Source organism: Nuphar pumila, chromosome 5 (assembly GCF_984573655.1).
Source record: "Nuphar pumila chromosome 5, dmNupPumi1.hap1.1, whole genome shotgun sequence".
NCBI classification, from domain to species: domain Eukaryota; kingdom Viridiplantae; phylum Streptophyta; class Magnoliopsida; order Nymphaeales; family Nymphaeaceae; genus Nuphar; species Nuphar pumila.
In genome coordinates this window covers 101,493,799-101,515,867 of record NC_143253.1, presented here as the reverse complement: position 1 = coordinate 101,515,867, position 22,069 = coordinate 101,493,799, and the positions used below count along the sequence as shown (strand labels likewise).

Here is a 22,069-nt window from a genome sequence, read left to right as displayed (position 1 = left end):
GTATGTAACTTATTCCTATTCAGGGATTTTATGGCTTTTGCCTATTTCTTCAATAGAATTTTGAACGTGGCCTTCACTAATAACTGCTAGGTACTTAGTAATTTTTATTATCTTATTAATGCTCCTAATGCTGTTTAATTTTGTCCCCTTTTCATATTTGACCCTGTCAATCATCCATATTTTATTTTTGAATGATATAAATGGAAAGTTTTGTATGTTTTGCTTTGCTTTATCCAGATATGCATGGTCAGGCTATATCTACCTTTCTAAAATTAGCTTTTGAGTAATTGGAGTATGTTAGTTGCTTGCATACTTCTAGGTTTAGAACAAGCAGAGCAGGATGTAGATATTTTTTCTCAGCCAACACTAAGTAATCTTAGGCAGATGGTTTTGCTATGTTTTATGTGTACAAAGAATACTTTTAATGACTTGGAATCTCTGTCACTTATGCCACAGTCTATAATTGTCTTGAAATGACATGACCCTAACAGTGGCATTGGACATGATTAAACATGTATGCAACGTGGTTAATATCATTGGTTTTCCCCACTTGTCCAATGATCTTGAGTCTTGACTTGATAAGTTATAACTTTTGGGAATTATAAGTATATATACTCCTACATATTTTAATGCATATTACATTATATATAGTTCAACAATTTAAAAGCTTAATAAACATGCCTCACTGGCTACGTTTCAAGAAATTGCCCAGTTGTATTTGTATCCGTCTTGTCCATCTTTGTATCTTGATCTATGTGATGTCTTTTTGTACTTTGATGTGTCTAGGTCAAAGTTAGTATCTAGTATGAATGAAACAATGTCCAAATTATAAGTGTTCCAACGTGGTGTAGTTGGGATAAGGCTTGATGATGATATGTAAAAGAGGCTTGTAAGTGTTGGAGTCCAATCTGATCCAGTTTAAATCAATCTGATTGAGAAACACTAAAGACTTGGCTGAACAATTAAGGAAAGAATCTGATGTAGTTTGTATTCCAGTCCTGGACTTGAATCTGATTCTTCAAGCATTGTGCTTGGACCTATATGTATGCCTGATTTACAATCTAATCTGACATACCATGACCCGAATATGACCTGAAGTAATACCTTTCTCAGATTTAGTTAGGTTTTAACAAATCCAGACCTGAACCCATTCCTAGTCAAGCTACTTGCATTCCTAAATGTGTGTCTGTAATGATGATGCTGAAAGTTTTTCATCTGTACCTGTATTGAGAGAGAGAGAGAGAGAGAACCCAAAAGATCGATTGCGGCTGTCACGATTTCTTCATCCAGAAATCGTGACCTAATGCCTGTATTAATACACTTAAGTGTACACAGTGGGTCGGGTCGGGTCTGGTGTAATATCCGAACCCGGATACAAATAAAAAACAGGCTTATACATGAATGAACTCGGGTCTGGGCTAATACATGAGTGAATTTGGGTCTGGTACAGGATCCAGACCCGAAACACTATTCACCTTTTTCACCCCCCCTCAAGTTGATCATGGTTATGGACCATGCACAACTTGCCTTTAAGCGTCCAAAAATGATCATTTGTTAACCCTTTCGTAAATAGGTCCGCAACTTGTCTTTCAGTATTGACGAACTCAGGCTCAATCTCTTTTTCTTCAACTTTCTATCTCACAAAGTGTTGGTCAATCTCAATGTGCTTAGCACGACTGTGATGTACTGGATTGAATGACATGTTTATAGCACTTTGGTTGTGATGTCTTCTTTTAAATCGTTGTAATTTTGAAAAGATTTTTATATGTAAAACATGCGAAAACCAGACATCAAATAATAAAAACCGGTTCTCACTAGTGATGAGACCGAGTCAAACTCAAGGAACGAGAATATTTCGTATTCAAACACACAAGTCTAAACTATTTCTTTATTGCCGAATTATTAAAAGGAAAATGTTCGAGAAAAGTAAAAACAATTATCTATTACAACAAATGAATACCCTTCGCAGAGGACGTAAAATGCAATATTTACAAACCCAATTAAATTCCTAATTCTAAACTGAAAAGTAAAAATCTTCTATCTTCATACTTCGTGTCACGTATTCGCTTCAGCTCCACTCCTGTGCTATCCTGCACAAATCAAATGAACACGAGCAGTACCAGAGATAGAAGAAATAACACGTATACTAAAAAAAACTAATTAAATGCTAGAAATATGAAAGAAATCAGAAAAGAAACCTAAATGACTACTTACAATTGAAAACTGATTCTAATTAAATCTACTACTAACTAACTAATTACAAATCAATTAACTAACTGTTTACTTAACTAACAACTAATACTTAACAAAAACAAGAAAATGAACTGACAATTAATTGAATGACAGGAAATCAATGACAGGAAATGAACTAAAAGACTGGAAAATGAAGTAAACAAGAAAAAATGACTTGAAGTAAAAAAAAACAAAACGTGAAACAGGAAAACAGACTTAATGCAAAACCTGGAAACTGCACTAACTATAAACAGGACATGAAATGAATTAAAACTGGACTTAAAGAATGAAAAAACAGGAGAATGAAAGATAAAAAGAGAACAATCACTAAATGAATTGGACACAACAGGAAATGGATTTAAAAGAAAAACGGGAAATCTGATAATGAATCAAAACAGAAATTGAAAATGACATAAACAACAAGAAAATTAACGATGATCGGATGAATACACAACAGGAAATCACTTGACACACAAGCAATTACACAACTAAAGAAAAACAGGAAATTAATTTCAGTAAATGAACAAACAAGCATCTAACAATTGATCGGCAGAAATTGAATGAACACAAGACTTTAATGCAGAGAAAAACAGAGAATGAAAGATAAAAAATGAGAGAACAATAAGAAATTTAATGTGATAAATGAAAACATGATGCAAACAACTAATGAATGAGAATTATGAAGATGAACTGCAATACTGTAACAAACAAATCAAACAGGAAATACAGAAAATGAAGAACACTTGAAACAGGAAATTCGTAAGTAAAAAAAAAACAATAGAACAACAAAGAATACTAAGCAAAACAGGAAATACAGAAAATGATTGATTACACTAAAAAGGAAATAAAAGATGCAATAAAAAAACAGGAAATTACAATGAAAAATGTAACAAAACAGGAATAATCGGTAACAGGAAATTAAAAAAAACTGAACAGCAGAAATTTACTTAATGCAATGAACGAAAACAGGATTTAACAAATAACTAATGAACTAAACTAATGAAACTTAAATGTTAACAAACAATTAAATCCAATGAATTAAAGAAATCCAAATAACGAATAAAAGAAACAGAAGATCGAACGATGACACAAATCTGAAACAACTATCGATTTCTTTTCTTTTTTTTTTGTTTTTTGTTTTTTTTTTCAGAACTAACACAGCACGACAAAAATTGATTTGAAAGAAAAAGAAGAAGAGAATTTGAAGAAGAAGAAGAAGATGAAGAGGATTACCTACCGTACCAGAGGGGTTAGAAGAGAAATGGCAGCCTCCACCGTCCACGCCGTCGCTGGATTGAAGATCCACCACCACCACCGGCTGGATATTGAATAGAGAAAGAGGGAGAAGGGGAAGGAGGTAAGAAACCACCGGCGGTAGTGGAGAAGGTGAGAAGAGAGGGAAGAGGGGAAATAGGAAGAGGTTCAGGCGAGAATGGGTGAAGACGCCTCTTTTTTCATTTTTTTGGGTTTTAAAAACAAGCAAACCGGTTTGAACCGGTTTGTTACTGTTTGTTTTTTCAGTTTCAGTTTCAGTTTTTTTTTTTTAGTTTTTTAAAGAAAGCAAACTGATTTTTAAAAAGCACAAACCGTATAAACCGGTTTGTTATTTTCAGTTTTTATTTTCAAAAAGCCCAAAACCATGTAAACCGGTTTGTTATTGATTTTCAAAAATAAAAAAAATTGTTTTAAAAAAAACTTATTTGCTAAAAACCTCATTTGACTATTTTAATCTAAAGACTACTTCTTAAAAATATTTACACTAAACCTCATTTCAACTTATTATTTTTTTTAAAACTAACTAACTAACTCTATTTTTAACTCTAATTTTTATTTTATTTTTAGGAACTCACAATGACAAACATTAAAATATTCATTAAATTGCAAAATAACACTAATTTTCAAACATTTTCTAATTTTTAATTCATTTTAGCTCATTCACTCAAAACCAGCATAAAATTGGGTTTTAGAAACATTTTTTCATAAAATCATGCATATTTTAATGTTAATTAACCCTGAAATATATGCATGATCAAATACCCCCATGCTTATGTTTTGCTAGTCCTCGAGCAAATTAGAAAAATGCAAGAAATCAAACTATCACCTAACTCACTTTCGTAGGAATCACGGTTGCATTTAGCTCATGCAACAAGCCCTTTCAACTCCTGGGTTACCCCAGTGGACGAGTAAGGTCTCGTGAGGGTTTGCAGTGATGCTACCCACAAACATCTCTGTCATGTATGCAAAATATTATGCATCTTCATAAGCAGTAGTTAATTAAAAACTTTATTTCCACAAATATTTCCTGTTATTTCAAAATCAAAACATAATTAGAGTCTTTTATATACCACCACAGAAAAAAATTTCTTTCACTTTTCTAAATATCACAATTATTTATGTTTTATTCTTAGAAAATCCAATAAAAGCATATTATTATTTACTTATCCTCACTCATATGTTTTCTGCACAGGTTTTCTCAATCACACTTCTAAGCACTGAACTTTTCTTTCTTTTTAAGCTCTTTCTCGATTTTTTCATTTTTCACGCTTTTTCTTTTTGCGCATTCATTCTTCTCTTATAGCTTGCGTGTGGTATGCTTTTATGCCTTGTGCAATGTCAATATCTTCTATACTTTTTCAATGCATAACAAAAGATATCAACTAAGGCATAAAAGTGACTTCCTTCATTCACCTTTGCAAAGTGAGAGTCAAACATTTCAACTTGTATCTGTTCTCAGCTACTTATGATCACGAAGTTTTTCACTCTCCTTTTCGAAATGGAATTAAAAATTTCAACTTACCTCTAAGTTCCATCTACTAAGGATTGTGGAATTATCCAAACAACCTAACACATGCTCTTTTTTTCTCTTTTTGAGCTCATTTTTACACTTTTGTTCATTTGCTTAGTTTTTCAAAAATAAAACTGTGCATATTCATATTTGCGATTCAAAATAAATTCTAATATGTATCTATCATCATTTCTTTGAAATTCGCATAAACAACCATAATTTTTAGATCTATGTCAGAATTTTTTTTTCATGGGGCTTAAAAATCCTCTAAAAACATCAGATTTGAAATAACATTCATATAAGTTCAAACTCTTTCTTAAAAAACCTACTTTTCATGAGAGATATGTAAACATGTGCAAGAACGTGAACACAAATATCAAGGTGTGCAAACTACACCCTCCCCTATGCTTGAATGACACCGTCCCGGTGACACTCCTCCATGCTTATATGAAACTAAGTGAATGCACATGAGAGGAAATAAATGAGGGAAAAGAGTAGAAACAACTTGACATGAATTAAAAATGCACGTTCTATGAATGTAATCAATGTCTACATTACAAAACATAAAACTCATAGAAAAAGATAGAAAACAAAAAATAAAACCAAAGAAAATCTACAATTCTTAATAACGAATGTAATACTATACAAAATATGGGTTGCCTCGCATAAAGCGTTAAGTTTCACGTCCCCAGCCAGACGGATCCCTGGAAAAACCTTCATCGTCCATGAGATCAATGGACATGAAGTCAGGCTCAATCGGGCTCTATAAAGAAAAGAGTGTCATCTGTGACACTACGCACTGTGTTTCCATCCCGTCTACCTCTAAATGTATTATCAAATCTCTCTCGACATGAAGAACAAAGATTAGTCTCATCTGAGAGACTGGTCAAGAAATGAGAGTCTAGGATCGACCGATTATCAATGAAGGCAACTTCAGACAAGTGGTGAATATGATCAGGCTTGACTTGGTCAAGTACCTTCTACATCTGTATCTCCTGTTTACTAAAAGGAATCGGTGATCCTAAAGGCTGAGAAAACGGGGCTTTATGAATATGTGAAGAATGTAACAGCTGATGCTCTTGCCCCTTCTGTTGAGGTATCATGGCGATCGACTCGTCAGTAGAAATGATATGAGGCTCATGAGTCGATTCCTGAATGAGGTGACACGCCTTTCCGCTCTGAAGGGATGTAAGAGATTTGACTTGCTCATGATGTGAAGCAGTGGGTTGCAAGTCAAATGACATGGGATCCTCTCCCTTGGATGTAACAACAGACTGACTATGAAGGTTCCCATGGCTTTGTCTACTCAATGTCTGAGCTAACTGTCCCATTTGAGCCTCTAGCTTGGCTATTGACTGCGTATGGGCGCAAAGAGTGGCCTTGATATCAGAAAAGGCCTCTAACATCTTCTCCTGAAATGATGAACTTGGAATGGGCTCCTGAAGAGACGGTAGACTATATTGGGGATGAACCTGTGGAAATATGGGATGCAAGTAACCTTGTGAAGGGTTACTCTGTCTATACTGTGTCTGGGAGGGCTGATGGGATGAGGGTATGGACTGGTTTCGCCAACCTGGGTTATAGGGTGGTGTAACTGAATCAAGCATGGGTCTAGCGAAACCTTGGGCAGCATTCACCTGCTCCTGAACGAATTCAGGATATAGCGGTGCTGTCGGACAATCTGAAACACAATGTGCAGGGCTAGCACATAGCTCGCGCACTCTTTCTATTGGATTTCGCGAAGAATTGGCTAGGAGTTGATCTAACTTCCTAGTCAACTGGTCAACCATGGTACGCAATTCTAACTCAGACCCAACTTCGGAAATCCCAACTTTCCTAGGACCACTAGACAGAGATGTAGTCCTATCGAGCCGTGAAGACAAGGTATGATGCATTGTGTTTTCACTCAAGGTCCCGAATAGAGACCACACCTCGTCCTCACTCTTGAGCATAAAAGTGCCCCCACAAGACGAATCAACCATTTGACGGTGCTTCTCAGTAAGCTCGTCATAAAAATACTGCACCAACTGCCAACGAGGTACCTGGTGATGGGGACACTTGGGGAGATCTTTCAATCTCTCCCAAGACTCATGAAACTGTTCTCCCTCAATTTGAGAAAAACTGGTTATAGCTTTACGAAACTGATTCGTTTTACCAATTGGGAAGTACTTTTTGAGAAATTCGCGCTGCATTCCTTCCCAAGTAGTAATACGAACCGTCTCAAGAGATTTTAGCCAGTGCTTGGCTTTATCTTTGAGAGAGAACGAAAACAAAGTCAACCTCATAGCGTCATCTTCAAAGTTATTGATTCGCACTGTCGAGCAAATCTCAAGGAATTCGTCGAGATGACGATATGGGTCCTCATTGCTAAGGCCATAAAACAAAGGTAGCATTTGAATCACATTGGCTTTAATCTCAAAATGGCTCGCTCCTACATCAGGTCTCGTGATGCAGGAGGCGGGAGTATACGTATTTGGCATGAAGTACTCCCTCAAAGGACAGATCAAATGATGATCGTCAGCTATTGCGTACACATTGGAGTAGACCGGTGTAGCACGCGTCCTAACTTTGGGTTTTCTACCTAACTAACACACTAAGCGGTCAAACCACGCAAACCACAAAGCGAGTAGACTAAAAACAACAAAAACTAAACAAACACCATGCAATTACACATAACAGAGATTATGCAAAAGAAATATGAAATCTATGTGTACGGTACCAATCGTACACAGTCACCTCTAAGGGGATCCTAGTAGGTGGGCTGTGCAGAAAAGTAAGTTCGTCTACGTGGTTCTAAACCTAAATGCAAACAAACACTAGGCAATAAAGTGAATACTAGTATTTCGCTGTTCCCCGGCAACGGCGCAAAAAAATTGATGTCTTCTTTTAAATCGTTGTAATTTTGAAAAGATTTTTATATGTAAAACATGCGAAAACCAGACATCAAATAATAAAAACCGGTTCTCACTAGTGATGAGACCGAGTCGAACTCAAGGAACGGGAATATTTCGTATTCAAACACACAAGTCTAAACTATTTCTTTATTGCCGAATTATTAAAAGGAAAATGTTCGAGAAAAGTAAAAACAACTATCTATTACAACAAATGAATACCCTTCGCAGAGGACGTAAAATGCAATATTTACAAACCCAATTAAATTCCTAATTCTAAACTGAAAAGTAAAAATCTTCTATCTTCGTACTTCGTGTCACGTAATCGCTTCAGCTCCACTCCTGTGCTATCCTGCACAAATCAAATGAACACGAGCAGTACTAGAGATAGAAGAAATAACACGTATACTAAAAAAAAACTAATTAATTGCTAGAAATATGAAAGAAATCAGAAAAGAAACCTAAATGACTACTTACAATTGAAAACTGATTCTAATTAAATCTACTACTAACTAACTAATTACAAATCAATTAACTAACTGTTTACTTAACTAACAACTAATACTTACTTAACAAAAACAAGAAAATGAACTGACAATTAATTGAATGACAGGAAATCAATGACAGGAAATGAACTAAAAGACTGGAAAATGAAGTAAACAAGAAAAAATGACTTGAAGTAAAAAAAAACAAAACGTGAAACAGGAAAACAGACTTAATGCAAAACCTGGAAACTGCACTAACTATAAACAGGACATGAAATGAATTAAAACTGGACTTAAAGAATGAAAAAACAGGAGAATGAAAGATAAAAAGAGAACAATCACTAAATGAATTGGACACAACAGGAAATGGATTTAAAAGAAAAACGGGAAATCTGATAATGAATCAAAACAGAAATTGAAAATGACATAAACAACAAGAAAATTAACGATGATCGGATGAATACACAACAGGAAATCACTTGACACACAAGCAATTACACAACTAAAGAAAAACAGGAAATTAATTTCAGTAAATGAACAAACAAGCATCTAACAATTGATCGGCAGAAATTGAATGAACACAAGACTTTAATGCAGAGAAAAACAGAGAATGAAAGATAAAAAATGAGAGAACAATAAGAAATTTAATGTGATAAATGAAAACATGATGCAAACAACTAATGAATGAGAATTATGAAGATGAACTGCAATACTGTAACAAACAAATCAAACAGGAAATACAGAAAATGAAGAACACTTGAAACAGGAAATTCGTAAGTAAAAAAAAAACAATAGAACAACAAAGAATACTAAGCAAAACAGGAAATACAGAAAATGATTGATTACACTAAAAAGGAAATAAAAGATGCAATAAAAAAACAGGAAATTACAATGAAAAATGTAACAAAACAGGAATAATCGGTAACAGGAAATTAAAAAAAACTGAACAGCAGAAATTTACTTAATGTAATGAACGAAAACAGGATTTAACAAATAACTAATGAACTAAACTAATGAAACTTAAATGTTAACAAACAATTAAATCCAATGAATTAAAAAAATCCAAATAACGAATAAAAGAAACATAAGATCGGACGATGACACAAATCTGAAACAACTATCGATTTTTTTTCTTTTTCTTTTTTGTTTTTCGGTTTTTTTTTTCAGAACTAACACAACACGACAAAAATTGATTTGAAAGAAAAAGAAGAAGAGAATTTGAAGAAGAAGAAGAAGAAGAAGAAGAAGAAGAAGAAGAAGAAGAAGAAGAAGAAGAAGAAGAAGAAGAAGAAGAAGAGGATTACCTACCGTACCAGAGGGGTTAGAAGAGAAATGGCGGCCTCCACCGTCCACGCCGTCGCCGGACTGAAGATCCACCACCACCACCGGCTGGATATTGAACAGAGAAAGAGGGAGAAGGGGAAGGAGGAGGTTAGAAACCACCGCCGGTAGTGGAGGTGAGAAGAGAGGGAAAGAGGGGAAATAGGAAGAGGTTCAGGCGAGAATGGGTGAAGACGCCTCTTTTTTCATTTTTTTGGGTTTTAAAAACAAGCAAACCGGTTTGAACCGGTTTGTTACTGTTTGTTTTTCCGTTTCAGTTTTTTTTTTTAAGTTTTTTAAAGAAAGCAAATCGATTTTTAAAAAGCACAAACCGTATAAACCGGTTTGTTATTTTCAAAAAGCCTAAACTATCGTGGTGTAAAACTCATGAGTCATACTATGAAACTTTGGGAGAGGGTGATTGAGTCTAGGTTGAGGAAGATTGTCATGATATCGGAGAATCAATTTGGTTTTATGCCTGGAAGATCAACTATGGAAGCTATACATCTTCTTAGACAACTTATTGAGAGAAATAGAGAGAGGAACAAAGATTTGCATATGGTTTTTATTGATTTGGAGAAGGCTTACGATAGAGTACCTAGGGACGTTCTCTGGTGGACAATGATGAAGAAAGGTGTTTCCTCAAGTACATTAGTATAATTAAAGATATGTATGAAGGAGTAGTAACCAATGTCCGCACTTGTGGAGGGGTGACAACCAATTTTCCTATAACGGTTGGGTTACATCAAGGATCTGCTTTAAGCCCTTTCCTATTTGCTATAGTGATGGATGGGCTTACGAGATCAATTCAAGAAAATGTGTTGTGGTGTATGTTGTTTGCTGATGATATTGTTTTGATTGATGAGTCTAGAGCTGGGGTTAATGCTAAGTTAGAATTATGGAGACAGACATTGGAAGCAAGAGGTTTTAAGTTGAGTAAGAGTAAGACAGAATACATGGAATGTCGATTTAGTAAGCAACAAAGTAGTGATGGGAGTGTAGTGAAGCTTGGTGAGCACGAAATACCGGTGGATGATTCTTTCAAATATTTGGGATCTATCATGCAAAAGTATGGAGAAATTGATGGATATATAAATCATAGGATAAAGGTTGGGTGGATGAAATGGAAGAGTGCAACTGGAGTGTTGTGCGATCGTAGAATGCCATTGCGGTTGAAGGAAAAGTTTTATAGGACGACTATTAGGCCCGCTTTACTATATTGTACGGAATGTTGGGCTGCCAAGAGACATCATATTCAAAAAATGAGTGTAGCTGAGATGCGTATGCTGAGATGGATGTGTGGAAATACAATAAAAGATAAGATTCGGAACGAGGAGATACGTAAGAAGGTAGGCGTTGCACCCATTGAAAATTAGATGAGAGAGAATCGTTTACGGTGGTTTGGACATATTCGACGAAGGCCTAATGATGCTCCAGTTAGAAGGATGGAGAAATGGGAAAATATATTAGTTAAAAGAGGTCGGGGTAGGCCTAGGAAGACATGGATGGAGGTGATAAGAAAGGATATGAATGCTTTGAACCTCACCGAGGACATGGCATTGGATAGAAATGAATGAAGGAGAAGGATTCATCTGGAAGACCCATAATGATTTTCTTTGTTGGTTCATATCGCCGACCCCAATTGTTTTGGGATGAAGGCGTAGTTGTTGTTGTTGTTGTATTTTCAAAAAGCCCAAAACCATGTAAACCGGTTTGTTATTGATTTTCAAAAAAAAAACTGTTTAAAAAAAAACTTATTTGCTAAAAACCTCATTTGACTATTTTGATCTAAAGACTACTTCTTAAAAATATTTACACTAAACCTCATTTCAACTTATTTTTTTTTTAAAAACTAACTAACTCTATTTTTAACTCTAATTTTTATTTTATTTTTAGGAACTCATAATGACAAACATTAAAATATTCATTAAATTGCAAAATAACACTAATTTTCAAACATTTTCTAATTTTTAATTCATTTTAGCTCATTCACTCAAAACCAGCATAAAATTGGGTTTTAGAAACATTTTTTCATGAAATCATGCATATTTTAATGTTAATTAACCCTGAAATATATGCATGATCAGGTTGTCACATAGCAAGATACTGTGGGAGATCTTTTCTCCTACTTCAGTCAGTAGATGTCTGATCCATGTGACTTCGGCAGTAGCAGCAGCCATAGATCTATACTCAGCCTCAGTACTTGATCTTGCGATAGCCTTTTGTTTTCTACTGCTCTAAGAGACTAAATTTCTTCCAATGAAGGCACAATATCCTGATGTAGATTTTCGTTCATCAGGATCTCCTGCCCAGTCTGCATCACAATATACAGTGAGTCTATGCTCATCTTTGCCATATGGCTGTGGTGAGTATGTCAATCCATCCCCAATAGTCCCTTTCAGATATCTAAGGATCCTCTTGACAACTTCCATATGTCCAGTACGTGGCGCATGCATAAATTGAGACACTTGATTGACTGAATAAACAATATCAGGTCTAGTGAATGTGAGGTACTGTAACATTCCTATTATGCTTCGATACCTGGTGGGGTCATCACATAGATCTCTATCATGAACGCTAAGTTTTTGATGAAGCACACTCGGAGTTCTCAGAGGTTTGCAGTTTTTCATGCCTGCCTTGTTGAGAACATCTATGATGTACTTGTGTTGAGTGAGTGTCAAGCCATGAGCCTGATTATCAACTTCCACACCAAGAAAATAGCGCAGAGCTCCAAGATCTTTCATTTTGAACCTCTGACCTAGTAAGTCTTTTACTTCTTGGATGTGGGCCGCAGAGTTTCCTGTGATAACAATATCATTGACATAAATTAATAACAGAGTGGTCACAGTCTAACTTCTGAAAATAAACAATGAGTGGTCCAGCATGGAACGTGAAAATCCATGTTTCTGAATCTCTAGTGAGAAGCTATCAAACCAAGAGCGAGATGCTTGCTTCAAACCATAGATAGCTCTCTTTAACTTGCACACATGAGTTTTACAATTTTGTTCTTGATATCCAGAGGGTTGCTCCATGTACACTTCCTCCTTCAAGTCCCCATGCAAGAAAGCATTTTTTACATCAAGCTGACTCAACTTCCATCCATGTTCAACAGCCAGAGAGATAATAATCTGAATTGTTCCCATTCTTACAACCGAACTAAAAGTCTCATCATAGTCTTGCCCTGCTTCTTGAGTGAATCCTTTTGCCACGAGCAATGTTATTAAAAACGTGCCTCAAGGCGCAAAAAGCGTGCCTCGCCTCAAGGCGAGGGGCTTCATGCCTTGAGGCGCATGGGTAAAGCGCAAAACCTATGAGGCGTGCGCCTCATAGGCCTTGAGGCGCACGCCTCGAGGCGAGGCGCGCCTCAGAATGAAGCGTACACGCCTCAATTGATTTGGTCAAATGAGGGTCAAAACCCTCATTCGACCAAAAACTAGGACTTAAACAAAGCCCTACTGACTCTTTTATGTTATTCCTTTACTTTTTTTCTCACCCTATCGTTGTTTTTTTTCTCACGACCTTCTCTCCCTCACGGCAACCTTCTCTCCCTCACGACAGAGCATTCTCTCTTGTGGTGGAGACCAGAAACAGGTACGGGTTTTCTTTTCTCTCTCGTTCTCCTCTTCTTCTTCTTCTTATCTCTTCTCTCCTCTCTCACGTGATACAACATTCTCTCTCTCTCGCGCGTGATACAGTCGCCCCTCTCTCTTTTTCATTTTTGCTTTTTTCTCTACCCTGTATCTGTTTTTACCCATCTTTGTACAGTTTAATGTTGTATCACGTGAGAAACTTGAGAAACTTTTTCAACTCGCAGTTTCACATTCATTTGTTCAGTTGAGAAACTTGAAATCACAAACGTGAGATATGAGGAGATACATGTTGTCTGGTATGACTGCATGACTCCATGCATATTCTACCAGCCCCTTTGAGTTGAAGTATGAATCTGTTTCTGGGTTCCCCACTTGCATTATGACTCGGGTCAACAGCATTAGTTGCTAGCTAGCTAGCTAGTGGTAACAAACCAACGCTTGCACCTACATGTGCTGCTTTATATATGTGCCATTGAACTATGCTTTCTTTTCTCTGTCTATTGATTTAGAACACATGTAACCAGATGCAAAATGACAGGTTATTTGACTCATTCTAGCAGTACATTATGTGTTTTCTATAGATCCAAACTCAAAGGCCAAAACCAATCCTTGGATCATGTTTATTATATGCATTCTGTGTTTATTTTTCATGTGGTAAAGTTGACCAACAATTAAAGATGTAGGATGGGATTTTTTATTTTTTGTTGTTGCATTAATGTTACTTTTACATGTTAATCTCATATTTTTTCTATATTTATTTGAGATTTTTTATTTTTTGTTGGTTCTTGCTTCATCAATAAAGCATTTCTTATTTATTTATAATTTTAGATAATTTTTATAGTTTTTTTTTAAGTTTTAATAAATTTTTTTTTTGAGGCTTACGCTTTGCGCCTCGAGGCTTACGCCTCGCCTCAAATTTTGGTGGAGCGCCTCGCTACGCCTCAACGCTTTTCACAACACTGGCCACGAGCCTTGCCTTGTATCGTTCAATGGTTCCATCTGGCTTGTACTTTATCTTGTAGACCCATTTACATCTGACCACATTTTTGTCAGGCGGTCTGGGAACAACTTCCCAAGTTCCACATTCATGCAAAGCTTGCATTTCATCATTCATGGCTTCTACCCACTTGGTAGAAGTGGCTGCCTGGTAGTACATAGTGGGCTCATCTTATTGAGAGCAGTTAAAAAAAAGTTGAAGATCCAAGGAGAAGTTGTTATAGCTAACCCACTTGTCAATGGGATGTCGTATGCGGCTCGATTTTCTGACCTCAAGAGTGTGAGAAGGAGTCAGATTGCTGACTGAGACATGATCTGAATGGCTTGATGTTGTCGGTCTCTGTCTAGAATAGACAATGCCTTTGTATCTGCCCGGTACTTTTTCTGAATTCTGTGGCTCCGACGTCTCAGTGTTTTCAGACATCTCTTCTTCTTGCTGCACGCAATCCGATGAACATGCTTCACTGGAGCCAGCAAAAAGTTTTGAACTCAACCAAGGATAGTAAACTTCAGTTGGTAAATTCGTTGCATTAGCTTTATCATCAAAATTTTGTTCATCAAAGACAACATTTCTTGAGATTCTGATACGTTTGTTGGTGGGATCATAACACCTATTTCCTTTGTAGTCATCTGCGTATCCCACAAACCTACACTTCTGGGCCTTGTCTTGAAACTTGTTTCTCAGGGACCGATCAATACGCACATAGCAAACACATCCAAAAACACACAGATCATGATAACTGGGATGAGCTCCAAAGAGACAGTGATAAGAAGACTTATTTTCCAGAACGACCATCGGCAATCTATTTATCACATGCACGGCAGAATGAAAAGCTTTTGTCCATAGGTTGATGGGAAGATTGATGTCATGAAGCATACTCATGGCACTTTCAACGATATGTCTATGTTTTTGTTCAACAATCCCATTTTGTTGAGGAGTGTGAGGGCAGGACACCCTTCTTCCTATTCCGTTATTTTGAAGAAAAGAAATAAAATCACGGGATGAAAATTCCCCACCTCCATCACATTGGAAAAATTGAATGAACTAAGAAAATTGGTTTTTGACCAAGAAAAGGAAATTTTGAAACAAAGAGAAGACTTCTGACTTATTTTTTATGAAATATATCCAAGTGTATTGAGAATAACTATCAACAAAGATTAGATATTATCTGCTTCCAGGCCTAGAGACAATTAGGGTGGGTCCCTACCAGTGTTGTTAAAAGCGCGCCTCAAAGCGCAAAAAGCGCGCCTCGCCTCGAGGCGAGGCCCTTTTCGCCTTGAGGCGCACGTAAAAAGCGCAACAGCCTCAAGGCGTACGCCTCATGCGCCTTGAGGCGAGGCGCGCCTCAAAGTGAGGCGCGCATTAAACATCGGATGGCCCGGACCCGAGTTCGACCCGGATCCGGGCCCGTATTCTCGAAAGATCGAGAACCTGTGTCTTTAAAAAAGACACAGGCGCTTCAGGGCGAGGGAAAGCCCTCGCCCCTTCTCTCTCCACTCCGTCCCCTTTCGTCCACCGCCACTGCTCGCCGCCGGCCACTGCTCGCCACCGGCCACCACTCGCCGATCACCGCCTCTGCTGATAAGGGATCACTCGCAGTGCGACCACTCGCCGCCGCCACTGCTGTCGGCCACCACCCGTCGCTGATCATCGTTTTCCTTCAGGTATGGCTTTTTCGTTTTTTTTTTATTAACCAGGGGCGTAGCTAGGGGGGGCTGTAGCCCAGTCCTGCCAATCGAAACAATTAATTTTTTTTTTTTTTAAAAGCCCAGTCTTACCCCAACCCTGATTCCATATGAAATAGATTTTTATCCATTTTTGTAGCTCAGCCCAGTCCTAGCCCAGCCCTGACTGCAGCAAATAGTTTGATTTGTCCATATGAAATAGATTTTTATTAATAATTGTAGCCATTTTTTGTCCATATGACTGCGGTCCCTTGTTTTCCTTTTTTGTCCATATAACTGTAGCGATGATGATTTCTTGGTGTGCAATCAAATATGCGATGTCCTGAATTGTTTAAGCATGCATTGATTTGGTTTTTCGTCAATAATGCTTGCTTACTTGAGGCATGTGAGAGAGAGAGAGAGAGCCTGGACATCTTGTGCAGAATACAGTCCAGAAATTAATTCCTTGCTGCTAAATTTGCATATTTTATTATTCTTTTGGAAAGCATCATTTGCTTTTCATAGTGGCGAATATCAATCTGCATTTCTTATTTATTTATAATTTTAGATCATTTTTATAGTTTTTTTTAAGTTAAAAAAAAAAATTTGAGGCTTACGCTTTGCGCCTCGAGGCTTACGCCTCGCCTCAGATTTTGGTGGAGCGCCTCGCTACGCCTCAACGCTTTTAACAACACTGGTCCCTACACATCAGAACAAATAATCTCAAAAGGTTTTGAAGCTCTCTTATTAATGGAATGGAAAGGCAATACATGACTCTTGCATAAAAGACAACTGAAACATTTATGACTGCTCTCATCCCCATTAAGACTTTCTTTTGGAATGAGATTATTAGAAACAAGTTTCTCAATAAAATGACTCCCACAATGTCCTAACCTACTATGCCATAAGAATGACTTATTACATTCAGAGATACTAAAAACACTGGTAGAAGAGGATGAACATGACTCTGATAAAGGCTTCGAAATCAGGTGAGAAGGGCGAACATCATGACATGGGGCTTCTTCAAAGACATACATGTTGTCTCGTCTCTTTCCTTCAACGAATGTTTCTCTCGTGCGTAGGTCCTTGACCTACACAGAGAAGGGAGTGAATTCAACTGAAGCATTATTATCATCAATAAGTTTGGAGACGGAGACAATACTTTTCTTAATGTCAGGAGCATGAAGAACGTCAGAAAGAGTAAGAGTGGAATGTGACATGGGAATGACAGTCTTTTCAACATGAGAAACAGGATGGTGGGATCCGTCTCCAGTGACAATCTTGCTTTTTCCGAAATAAGGAATAGGGTTAGAAATTTTACCTGCATCGCCGGTTACATGAGTTGCTGCCCCTGAATCGATAAACCAGGTGCTTTCATCACTCTGCTTCAATTTTAACTCTGACAAGGCAGATATCAACAATTCTTTAATCTCTCCACTGTCTCTGGTATTTGAGAACTTTCTTTTGGTTTCTGTCTGTGGACCCTTTCCTTTATTCTCTGGATTATGCCAACAAATCGCATTGATATGCCCCTTCTTGTTACAAAGGAAGCAAGTAGGAATGGGTCTTGGTCTCTGCGCATGAGTTAACATGTTTGGAGTGGGAAGCAAACCACGCCCTCCGTGTCCACTTCGCCCTTGTCCTCCTCATCTCCGTCTTCTACCATAAGTCACTCCTGTGATCAAAACTTCTTGAGTATTTGGATGATTATGAATTTCTTCAGAGAATCTCTTCAGAGTCATTTCATACTGGATCAATTTGGCTTGTAGCTCATCGAAGGTAGGAAGAACAGGAAGGCACAATAGTGAAGTAACTATCATATTGTAGTCAGATCCCAATCCACTCAGAGTTTGTTGCACCATGTCATTATCACTAACGGCACACCCTATAACTGCAAGTTGGTCTATGGTGATCTTTATCTTGTTCAAATATTCCATGATGGTCATAGAATCTTTTCTTAGCAACTGAAATTCCCTTTTCAAAAAAAACAACCCTTGCTTAAGAAACCTGCGAATATGTTTGAACCAATCGTTCTCAGAGTTGTAGCGTTGTACAGTTGTCAGGAATGACAACGAGAATCTCTTGAGACAAAGTTGATGTGATGTATGCAACAACTGATTGATCTTTCCTTTCCCAATTGAGAAATTCAACATTTTTGACATACACGATTGAACTCGCCCCTTTATCATCTTTTTCTTCTCTCGAGACAAATTCTGGTGGGACTGAAGTGGTTCCATCCAGGTGACCTGAGAGGCCTTGACTCCTTATGAAAGGAATAATTTGTCTCTTCTAAATCAAGAAATTTGAAGTGTTTAACTTTTCAGAAACAAGCTGGTTGAGAAAACTTGAAGAAAGGTTTGATTGAGTGTGATAAGGATCCATTGAGAATAAGAATCAATAGGAGTATCCACGAAAAATTTTAATCCCCCCCCTCCTTTTTTTTTGGAACAGAGGGTCGTAAATTGTCAGAATCGGAGGATGCAGGAACTGATGTTCAACTTGTGAAAACTTATATTCAACGACGTGTGAAAAACACCTTCACACGTTAAATATACCTCTCCCTTTTTGACAAATGTAGAAACGAGTAATCAAAGGATAGATTGCACAGCGAAGCAATGAGAAATCATGGGAAAACTGTAGCATTCGAATATGAAATCATGGGAAAACTGCAAACGTTAGCATTCAAATATGTAGATATAGATTTTGAAAGATAGGGCAACAAGCAAAAGATGATCGAACAATGGATAATAGTGGTTCTCGTGAATGGGTTCACGTGAATCTATACACTTGGAATCCTGTAGCCCCCCTTTTTCACGATCTGGGTTCTCGTGAATGGATTTCACGTGAATCACAGATTGACAGAAGTAGTCTCACGGGAGATGTGAGAACGCAGGGGACTTCAGAAAAGGGGGGAAAAGAAAAGGTAAACAAGAAAGGGGAGTAAGAGAGGAACGAAAAACCTTGGATTTTCAGATCGTCGACTCTGCCGAAATTCCTTTTCAGCCTTTAGGGGATCTACGCTCTGATACCATGAAAGTTTTTCATCTGTACTTGTATTGAGAGAGAGAGAGAGAGAGAGAGAGAGAGAGAGAACCCAAAAGATCGATTGCGGCTGTCACGATTTCTTCGTCCAGAAATCGTGACCTAATGCCTATATTAATACACTTAAGTGTACACAGTGGGTCGGGTCGGGTCTGGTGTAATATCCGAACCCGGATACAAATAAAAAACAGGCTTATACATGAATGAACTCGGGTCTGGGCTAATACATGAGTGAATTCGGGTCTGGTACAGGATCCAGACCCGAAACACTATTCACCTTTTTCAGATGCATCTAATTGTTAGTTCTGACAACTATTAATGCTCTATTACATGCTTAATGATGCAGAGTGTTGCTACAATTGCTTTGTCACATGCAATGCTCAATGATATAGTGGTTACTGCACTTCACATAAAACTGGGTGCAGCAGCCTGTCACTATTACTTCCTGAGAGCTAGGTATGTAGGTTAATAGTGCTGCTAATGCTCCATTTCTGCAATTTGTCATGCATGTGTCATTTCCAAAATGTTCACAAACACATCATAACAGCAGTATGCATGAGCTTATTGTTGGCAACAGCATATGACAGTGCCTACATCATGTGTCACCCATAACAAAGCACAAGATACCAAGGAAATTGACATTGATGAATGCTAAAAGAGATCCCAATGGGTCCGCATGGTTAACGTATCCTATGGATAGCTAGATAAGTGATAAAAAAACTGCAGAAAACCATCAAGGAGGCAGTCAGCCTCCTATGTTTGAAACGACAAGGTCAGGGCTATGACTCAGGGAATAAATGTTTTTGATCCAAGCATGGGATGTTCACAGTGTTCTTGTACAACATATTAATTGTCTTTTGAAAAGTACAAAAATGGTGGTAATTTTAAAAAATATATCTGCAAAATTATATGGCATAGATCTCATGGATATCTTTGAAATTTCTAGCCTTGCTTTCATAATGTGAACACTTTATTTTACATTGTTCGTTTATTTATTATATTTTTAGTCAATTGTTCCGTTTAAAATTTTATGTAGTTAGATGCCAAATGGGGATATATGGAGGAGGCATGGATGGACCAATTAAGATTTATATTTGATTTAGTGGCATCCAAACATGCTTTAATGGCTTGACTTGACTACTGTAGGATCGAATTCTAGAAGTAGGCTCTGGTATAATAACTAGATTGCTTTCCCATCTCAATGCATGTGCATAAGCATGTGTTCGCCAATGAGTAAAATGGTGGTGGAAGATTGCTAAATTGCATGAGTGTTTGTGCATCTGTTTTCCATGGCATTGGGCAGAAGCTGCATTATGGAACAAAGAGTCGGATCTTTGAGAGGTTGAGTTGAATATTTGAGTAGCTCTTGGAAGACATTTGCTTGTACCGCTGGACAGAGAGCTGAGCATTTTAATTCAAGCTTTGAAGAGCACATTTTTTGGTTTCTTTTTATCCTGTACAAGGTCTGTTGTTTTCTTATTGGAATGGTACTTTGGAGAGTGTTGGATGTGATCATGTACTAAGCTGGTGGACAATCTGATGCTTCGATTAGTAAACAAACAGTATCTGCCAGATTAGAGTCCAATAGGGTGAAGTATCCGTGCTATATGTCCAATTTGAGTTAGCGGCACAAGAAAATATTGTTCTCTTGCCAATATTGGTACTGCACTGTGACACTGCTAGCTTGATAAGTTGCTCGGCTCAAACTCTGTAAGGGAGTACATGATTTTCAGTTTTCTATTTGCATCTTCACTAGGTCTTTCTATGATACCTGATGTTGAGATTGTATATGCCTGGGTACTTTTTTCCATTATTTTCCGGTTGCTTTCTTTTGATATTGGATTTTTGATGTGGCTTGAAATTTGTTATATTGTATTTCTGCCATTTTGTTTTGCTAGAATCATATGCTAATTAAGTCGGTTTATCTTAGCATGTTGGCAACTGTTATGAATGCGATATTCTTGCAAGCAACAATGGAAAGCATTGGTATACCAACAAGAGTCCAGACTGCATTTCGCATGTCAGAAGTGGCAGAACCATATATAAGAAGAAGAGCCATCAGACATTTAGAAAAGGGACGAGTTGTAATCTTTGCTGCTGGGACTGGCAACCCATTTTTTACAACGGATACAGCAGCTGCCCTCCGCTGTGCTGAAAGTAAGTCATTGGCCTCTCTCTCGCTCTCCTTCCCCTCCTCCGCATACACTCACTCACTCACCAACTCACACACACGTGCACACCTGCACCCGCCCATACTCCCACGCAACAAGCAAATGTTTCTATACTTGCTATTAAAATCATGACTTTATACAGTTAATGCTGAGGTTGTGTTGAAAGCAACAAATGTTGATGGGGTCTATGATGATGATCCTAGAACAAACCCAAATGCACGGCTTCATGAGACTCTTAACTACCAGGATGTCACTTCAAATGATCTTTCTGTTATGGATTTAACTGCTATCACCCTGTGTCAAGAAAACAACATCCCAGGTATTCACGTTAGACCATTTCTTTTCTTTATAAGTCTAGTTTTTTTTCAGTTATTGTTGATCCACATGGTTGCAGTTGTTGTATTCAACTTAACAAAGCCTGGTAACATCTCAAAAGCGATCATGGGCGAGAAAGTTGGCACCATGATTGGTGGGACATGGGACCCTGTCAGAGTAACATCAAGTTGATGAATGATATGTATTGTAGCCTTGACTAACGAGTGGAAGTGTCGTTGGAGCCTTGATCGTATAAAGCAGAAAAACTGCCAAACGGTATACAAACCAAAGGTTGGAGATTTCAGTACAAGAGAAGGTTTTGGAAGACTAGTTTTTTTGGATGATAGTCCATTCTTCACTCAACATGGTGGCTTGCGCCATTTACAGGTTTTGTTCACAAATATATGAATGCTCAAAATCTGTGAGGTGAATCAGACATTTGCTCGTATATGTTACAGACTGAATTGGGTACATAAGTTTTTGATAAAACTGATCCACTAAGTTGGCTTTCATGAAGTGTAAGAGTGAAGCAAAACCTGCACACACGACACAAACATATGCACTTGAACATGATATA

The 22,069-nt window shown here is 37.6% G+C and overlaps 1 protein-coding gene across 2 annotated transcripts in view; it reads left to right on the top strand.

Annotated features, from left to right (window-relative positions):
* LOC149837933 (uridylate kinase PUMPKIN, chloroplastic-like) overlaps positions 1-22,002 on the top strand; it is a 39,078-nt gene extending 17,076 nt beyond the window's left edge. The window contains exons 5-7 of one of the 2 annotated variants that reach the window (XM_090006276.1): positions 20,937-21,163; positions 21,320-21,496; positions 21,572-22,002. In XM_090006276.1, the coding sequence (XP_089862402.1) occupies positions 20,937-21,163; positions 21,320-21,496; positions 21,572-21,684 (517 nt within the window). In that variant the 3' untranslated portion in view covers positions 21,685-22,002. Of the gene's footprint in view, positions 1-20,936; positions 21,164-21,319 lie in introns of both variants that reach the window. The other variant, XM_090006275.1, reaches the window with a different exon arrangement.
* Positions 22,003-22,069: the final 67 nt, after the last annotated feature.